The sequence below is a fragment of the Pristis pectinata genome, chromosome 2 (genome assembly GCF_009764475.1).
Source record: "Pristis pectinata isolate sPriPec2 chromosome 2, sPriPec2.1.pri, whole genome shotgun sequence".
NCBI lineage: Eukaryota > Metazoa > Chordata > Chondrichthyes > Rhinopristiformes > Pristidae > Pristis > Pristis pectinata.
The window spans coordinates 55,109,672-55,117,799 of NC_067406.1; the positions used below are offsets into that span (position 1 = coordinate 55,109,672).

The 8,128-nt window shown below is 38.9% G+C and overlaps 1 protein-coding gene across 1 annotated transcript in view; it reads right to left on the reverse strand.

Moving 5' to 3' along the window:
• adamts6 (ADAM metallopeptidase with thrombospondin type 1 motif, 6) overlaps window positions 1–7,445 on the reverse strand; it is a 205,852-nt gene extending 198,407 nt beyond the window's left edge. The window contains exons 1-3 of the mRNA XM_052044773.1: window positions 7,092–7,445; window positions 6,027–6,391; window positions 4,791–4,962 (exon numbers count right to left, since the gene is read on the reverse strand). Of these exons, the coding sequence (XP_051900733.1) occupies window positions 4,791–4,962; window positions 6,027–6,391; window positions 7,092–7,188 (634 nt within the window). The 5' untranslated portion in view covers window positions 7,189–7,445. The remainder of the gene's footprint in view (window positions 1–4,790; window positions 4,963–6,026; window positions 6,392–7,091) is intronic.
• Between the last annotated feature and the right edge of the window lie 683 nt (window positions 7,446–8,128).

The window sequence follows — 8,128 nt, forward strand, 5'->3', positions numbered from 1 at the left end:
TCAAGCAACTTTGGTGCACATTACAAAATAATGACTTCAGGGTAGTGGTCAAATCAAGACAGCTGCAGAAGACATGCCCTACCCTCCTTCTTCCTAGCTGCAAGTATTACTTTATATTCCTCCCAAGGCCAAATTGACAAAGTATGCCCTTAACTCTAACTGATATTCAGCCAGTCCTAATCCCAATAAAACCCAAGAAACAGATGCAAATTAGAGGAATTTTTATTCCATTCTGCACAATAACCCTGTACACAAACATATCCTGTAGATTTTTGGTGCCTGTACCTGAAAAAGGTGAAGCAATATAAATTAAATGCACAGGGCCTTTGCTGCAATTTTTTTCTCTAACAGATCAGGGGCAAACTGCCCTCAAAAACCTAGCACTACTGCTGTTGTTTTGGTGATACTGCTATTCTGCTTTCTTTACAGAAAATGCCCCATTTGGAGTGTTTCCAGTATTCAACAAAGTTATTTGCAAAAATGATTAACTAGATTTGATTTCACTGAGGGGTTGGGAGATCAAGGAACATAATTCTTCAATCAGTGGGAGATGAGAAAGCAAACATCTTAATGGCAGTGGGGAATGGTTCTTGGGACACAGCGAATTTCTTGATAACCACAAGGAAGAAGTTTTTTTTTAAAAAAGAGTTACAATGAACAAAAGGCCCTCAAATATGGCTGCCAAACCTTTATAATGCAAATGCAATAACACTTATATGCTCTGGGCAAGTGCCACATTATAAAATGTCTTGTGATGAAACATCTGGGAATAACATTGGACAAAACTTTCTACTAGGCAAGAGCATAAAACAATGAATATCAAGTTGCTGCTTTCTTATAAACTGCACCCAATTTTCCTTTCCAAGGAAGTCATGTGTGATGGTTCTTATACCATATGCTTTGTACCACTACTGTTGAAAATTCTACCAAATGTATAACAGAATGCAGCTGTCAAGCCTGTTTCACCAATTTGAGGAACAGCATTTATATATATAAATTCCTTCTAATTGTTGGTGTTTGAAGTTTTTGATCCCTATATGAACATACTAGTTTCAAAGGCAATAACCCAATATCTGAGAATTAATCACAACCTCCACATTTTCTAACCCCGTGCCTTCCCCCTGCCCCTCCTTCTTGCACCATCCCCGACTCTTCTCCCTGCTGTACACTGGTGAAATTTTGAGTGCATTAATGTCTGTGCATGCCAGGAGAAAGAGTTAACTGACATTATTTGGTCACTCTCCAACTATACCCAACACTGCAAATTTATCAAGGCACAATCCATGTACACTTAATGCCATTTTCTCACTCCATGATAGTCCAAATCATGCACACTATCAATTTTGTATTATTCTAATACCTATCAACTTACAATGAAGCAAAAATAACTTCAGAGCTAGATTCTAATGTATTTGAATGCCACAGTGTGAAAATATAGGATAAAGCCTTCTCACATTGTTGAGTTTTACTTCAAGTGGAGTAAAGCTCTATTGTACTCTCAAGTCAGTTTCAATAAACAAAAGGGTCATTGGAACAAAGAAACTGAAGTAAATCATTCAACTTCTCAAGCCTTTTCCACCTTTCAATTGAACCATGGCTGCTCTGTGTCTTAGATCTGTTTACCTGCCAATGGTTACATATCCCTTAATACTCCTACATAATCTGTTTCTATCAATTATAGTTCTGAAATTTTAAATTAATCCAACCTCAGAAGTTTCTCAGGGGAAAGAGTTCCAGATTCTCACTACGCTTTGTGCAATGAGGTAGTTTCTGGCACTACACCTAAATGGTCTGGTTGTATCTCTTGTTCTGGAACTTGCCTATTGGAAAGTATTTTCTATCTATTCTTTCAAATCCCTAACCAGTTCAATTGGATCATATCTTTATTTTGTACAATAAGGGATTGCAAACATAGTCCATGCAATCTGTTCTTATAATGTAACCCTTTTGGCCTCGGTGAATCTGTGTTGCAACTGCCCTGCACCACCACCACTAACTTTGAGGTTCATTGAACATTTGATAAGCTCAAGCTTAGGTTTTCCATCACTCTTCTCAAAATATCTGTTTTGAAATTCCCCGTTTTATCCTTTCTCTATTAAGCACCAAGCCCATAATTCATCTGGTAGGTAAGTAACTCACCCTAATCCTATTCTGCCAATGCCAGTTATAAAGTATATCATCCAGTCCACAAGAGTAAATGTAGTATTCCCTTCTTCCCCCAATCTAAAAGGACAGTTTAAAGCAGGCTGCAAACTGATTTTGTATTTATAGCCTCAAAGTATAAATAAAACATAATTTTCACTGTTAATTCTGAAAACATTCTCAGCCTTCCTTGACTTAATGGCAGCACTTTTGCTTCTCCATCAATTGGCTGTACGTTGAAGCCCCACTTCAATTGCCCAGCATATGGTTACAAACTTCAGCACAGTAATAGTGAAATACTGCACTATCACAGGTGCCATTTTTTGGATGGGACGTTGAAATGACAACACATAATTTCAAGACAGAAGCTGAACTCAGAGTTATCCTGATGTTTTAGCTAACATTTATTTCAAGTAACACCATTCTTTTTTATATGTCGTTGCTGGTTTTGGGACTTTACTGAACACAAATTGGCCAAAATGGATGCCTGCGATAAAAACAAGTGTCCCCACTTTGAGTACTTTATTGGCTGTAAAGTGCTTTGGAACATAAGAATCAGGAAGGCACTACATGAATGCAAGCTTGTTTCTATTTTTTTAACATATACACTTGATGAAAAAGTGCTGGAAATACACACCAGGTCAATCATTACCTGAAAGATGAATCAACCTTGATCTTATCCTGTGATACAATTTTGTCTGAAATACTAACCTGTCTCAGTCTTTAAGAAAATTGGATGAGTAGTTTTATGTGTGTGTCTGTGTGTATATACATACCAAGTATAGGTAACATTTAATATTATCTTCATTTTTTTGGTACAAGTTTCTTCATAATAATAAAACAAAAGTTCACGTATTCTATAATTTGTCAATAAAAATCTTTCACCAATCAGATTACACCTGGCTGTCACACTGCCCTGTACCCAATGGTTGCGCTGATCTCTGATCCCATAGAGCAACTGAACTTGTAATCAATCCCTTATCTTGCAGACCCTGTTTGACCATGAGTGCTAGATTGCACCCTACTACTAGTGTCTGAGGTCATAGAGTCATACAGCACAGAAACAGGTCCTTCAGCTCACCATATCCATGCCAACCTTTTTGCCCACCTACACTAATCACATGTGCCCATATTAAGATCCTCTCCAAAGGTTAACGCAGTATTAAATAAAACTTATGGAAAAAGCATGATCTTCCACAAATCATTCAGGATATTATGTAGCTCCATGTAGAATAAACATTGCAATTACTCAATGGTAAAAAATTAACAATTTGCTAAAATATGTATATAAATTGATGAAGCAGAGTCCCAGCAGTACTACAGAAACTGCAAGATAAAGGTCGTTGATAAAATATGTCTTTGATAAATATAGCATTTTCCTTATCTCAGAAAATCCCCAAGCACTTTACAGTCAATAATATACTTTTAAAGCACAGCTACCCTTGCAATGTCCAAAGCAATCAACTTTTACATACTTGCAAAAATAGCAATGACCAAATAGCAACTAGATATTCAGCCACAGAGCACTATGTTCTTATCCCCTACACAATAAAATTCTTTAAAGAAAACTATTTTATTCACTTGTTTGTGATATATATATATATATATATAAAATATATATAAACGATTTGGACAAAATGTAGGTGGGCTGATTCGTAGGTGACAAAATTGGCAGAGTTATGGATTGTGAAGAAGGTTATCAAAGGATTGAGCAGGACATAGCCCAGCTGAAAATGTGCAGAGAAATGGCAGATGGAGTTTAATCCAGACAAGTGTGAGGTGTTGCACTTTGAGAGATCAAATGCAAGAGGAAAGTATGCAGTAAATGTCAGGACCCTTAGGAGCACCGATGTACAGAAAGATCTTGAGGTGCAAGTCCATGGCTCCCTGAAAGTGGCAACACGAGTAGATAGAGTTTTAAAGAAGGTGTACGGCAGACTTGCCTTCATCGGTCGAGGTGTTGAGTACAAGAGTCAGGAAGTCATATTGTAGCTGTATAAAACTTTGGTTAGGCCACAAATTGAGCACTGTGTGCAGTTCTGGTTGCTACATTAGAGGAAGGATGTGGAGTCTTTGGAGGTGGTGCAGAAAAGTTTCACCAGGATGTTGCCTGGATTAGAGGCTATTAGCTATAAGGAGAGGTTGGACGAACTTGGATTGCTTTCCCTGGAGTGGCAACCTGAGAAGTATATAAAGTTATGAAAGGCATAGATAGGGTAGTTACTCAGAGTCTTTTTTTCCAGGGTGGAGATGTCAAATACTTAATATCAAAAATGAGGCTGGAGTTCACAAACTCACATCCCAGAGACGACAGTAATACCACCGAGAATACCCAACACCATGAGATTAAATCTTTAATTTATTTTGAGGATCTTCCAGCACTATCTACCCAGAACATCATAAAAGCCTTTTGATCAAAGTTCACTCTGGCAACATCATGCATTAAAAAATGCACAATATAATCCAAAATATCTAAAAGTGAAAAAAATTGTTACAGTGAATCAAAACTATTTGCAAATTAACAATCTAACAAGTTCTATGTGTTCTTCAGTTTTGCAACGTCATAAATCTACTCACTGAGTACTCATTTCATAATAAGGAAAAGGATTACATTTTAATATAGTCTCCTACAATGTCAAGTAAATTACCTGGAACTCCGCAGTTTGACATGTTGGTATGGTGCCTTTGTCGAATGGAGGAACGCTTGTAAACAACATGAGGGTGGCCTTCGCTATATGTAAAGTCACTGTTATTGTCCTTAGATATATTCTGTAATGGCTCAATGAAATACTGATCCTCTTCTGTTACAATAACACCATGCTTGGGAAAACAAAACATATCATTACTACATATTAGAACATTTAATAATTTTTTAATCAGGGCCAAAAACTCATCCCGATAAGTTCAGGATAGAGATGTATCTGAGCTGTGGATAATGTATTTTCCAAACTTTAAATAAGTATTTTAAGAAAAGTCATCACAAAAAAAGTGAATAATTAGTTTGTTAACAATGTGTTTACAGCTAATACTTATGAAGATTATCCAAAAAAAAATTAAAATTTGGAAAATATTAATCTGGAGAGTTAAAAGCTCCATTTTCTTTCAACACATTGCTTTCAAATTGCTATTTTTTTCTATTCATCTTGTTACTTAAGTGCTTGAACATTTTTTTTGCTGAGTGGTTACAGAGCAAAGCTTTGATTGTTATTCATTTATCGCTTTTCTTCCAAAAATTGAGTCAATGCTGATTTCAATGTATTTTAGTACTTTGAACTAACTGACTAGGTATCTGCAATAATGATTTGTATCCAAACCAAATTCAAAACCAATGAAATATTAAGTGAGACTAACTATCCATGCAGCAAAACTGTTTTATATTCCTTGTAAGTTAGCAGAGGCATATTATTCCCTTCCAGTGGCCATATTTGTTTATGGTAAGATATACATCATTTGCAAACATGAAAAAAAACCTGATCAATCTTCCAACTAATGCTGTTCTTACAATACCGCCAAGAAACATGTTGTTTAATTAAACTGCTGAATCGGCATTGAACCTTTTTTCAGAAGTCTGTACTTGGAACGCTACACAGGAATTTCGGTTTTTCTACTTGCTTCTGAATAACATTCTGTCTGCAGAGGCCAGTGAAAGGGACCTGCCTCTTTAAGATCTGGCTACCCTTCCCACTGTGGTGGATCATATGCAAATTAGCCATGTGCATCCTACAGCGGGGCAGCTGCTTATGTTTCCTCTCCCGCAACAATTCCATCGGTGCAGTTAAAATTTCTGGCTGAAACTGATAACAATTTATACTTTACGAAGCAAAGCAACCAAATGATTAAAACAGCTTCCCATATTGGAAAATCAAGCTTAATGTTCTACTCACCAGACCATTACAGTTGCTTAAAGCCACTTTTGTAGTGCTGTGCTCATGTTTTACATATCCCACGTAATAGCAGTTATCAATAAAATCGTGTTTCCATTCTGGACCATCATTCCCCCAATATTCTACGATAAAATGTCTGGAGATTAATTTAGTGTTTAAATTTAAGTTTAAATGAAAGTGCTTTCCATAGGCGGACAGTCTGTAAAATAATTTAGAATCGGTTGGATCTCGGGGTGTAACATCCGAACTTCTCCTTCGCCTTGAATGCCTATAGTTTTTCCCACTGTCGTTCAGGAAATCTCCGTTATGGTCCACTCGGACAGGAACCGTTAGCTGATAATGTTCAAGGTAAGAAAGGAATTCCTCTTTGAAATCACAAGATGAAAAGATCCAGGAAATAGGCGTGGAAGGAAAAAAAAGGACGTGACAAAGTACCACTAAAATACCAATCAAAAATCATTCCATCTAAACTAAAGGGAAGCAGCTGTCAAGTATTTCAAAAAAAAGCAGCGATGCTAAACTAAGCAACAACATCATATAATCCACATTAATATCTTACAAAATTAGTACAAACATCTCATATGTAGTAAGACAGAGTTCCAAATAACCAGACATGCAGAAAATATCAGTACCACCATTCCGTGAAGTGTCGTCCAGTAACAACTTGTAAACCGCAAGATTTGATACAAATCTGCCGTGAACACATCAAGTGCAATAAATGGATTCTGCCAATATCGGTAACGTAAATTGATGCAAACTTCTACTATTACACAAAACATTAAACAATGCATCCTGGACCTTGTTTGCATTGGATTACATGAGCTATTTTCTGCCAATCCTGATTTCCACACTATATATAACGGGACTGCATTGGGAAGGGCTCATCTAAAGCCAATCACACACAATGCAGCGCAATTGGCTTAACAGTTAAATCGTGCTGTCGCAATCGGTCAAACTAGAGAGTGAATGTGGGCCAACAAAAGCTAATGGGGTGTATTTGTGTTTGAAAGCATGGTGATGTGGCGCTACTCTACGGTGTATGTGGTCATGCTGAGATGATCCTACCTTGAGAACTGTAAGAAAGCCTTGTGTCACTGTCAAACTCCGAAGCGGCCATGACTAGGCTCAAAATCCAAGTCACCGTCTTCCACAAAATTTCCATAATTCAGTGAACCCAAAGCTGTGTGTGGCTACCTTTTGTTTTGCGCTAGACGGTTTCTTCGACTCCAGAAGTGCACCGTGACAAGCCCATGGGTCGCGGCGTCCTCGGCACGTCTCCGTGCGGCGGCGGCGGCGCCTCAGCGCCGAATGGCCGGGCAGCCCGCGTGCCCACTCATCCCCGCGCCCAAAGCCAGCAGCAAAGCCGCGACACCCTCAGCACCCACACTCATTGGCCGCCTACTTGGACTCACTCATCCGTATGCCTGCAAAGAGGGGAACACCATGCATTAGTCATGCCGTTGTCTGCTGTTTTGATCTGTGCCTGGCGCTTCAGCAAGCAAACAGTTGGTCTGTACAGGTTCGATTTAGGGTTTTTTTTCAATGAAATATTAAATAAATGCATGCACGGTTGCTGCTGACAGTATACTATTGCGGAAGGCTCGACTGGAGAGCACATGAAGCACATGAGGGAGGAAATGCAAATTCTCTTTCCTGCCCCTCTTTAGTCCTGGGTTTGCTGACTTCTAAACAAAGCCCTGGCAATAGTTGACTTCTAAACATCCGGTTTCTGACAAGAGAGAGAAGTGCAACTTCTAAAGGAAAATTCATCAGAACAGGGAGCAAACCGCTTCGTTATTCCGATCACTCCTGACTTTCGAGTTTTTGCCTGGATTTATAAGTGCCACTGCCGCACTTTTCTGGAGCTCGTCTCCTTCCCTGAGCCCAACATGAACCGTGCAACAGCAGAAAGGGGCATAATGAAACCAATGAATAGCAAAGCCTTGAGTGGAGGAGCCGAGCCCTGCCACCAGCCCCCTCCTCGCCTGCTGCTGGGCAGAGTCCGCTCATCGCCACCCACAGGTACAGCGCCACTGATCAGAGCCGACTGAACCATCAACCGCCTGAACGTAGCTGGAGCATTTGGAACTGGGGAGAAAGGG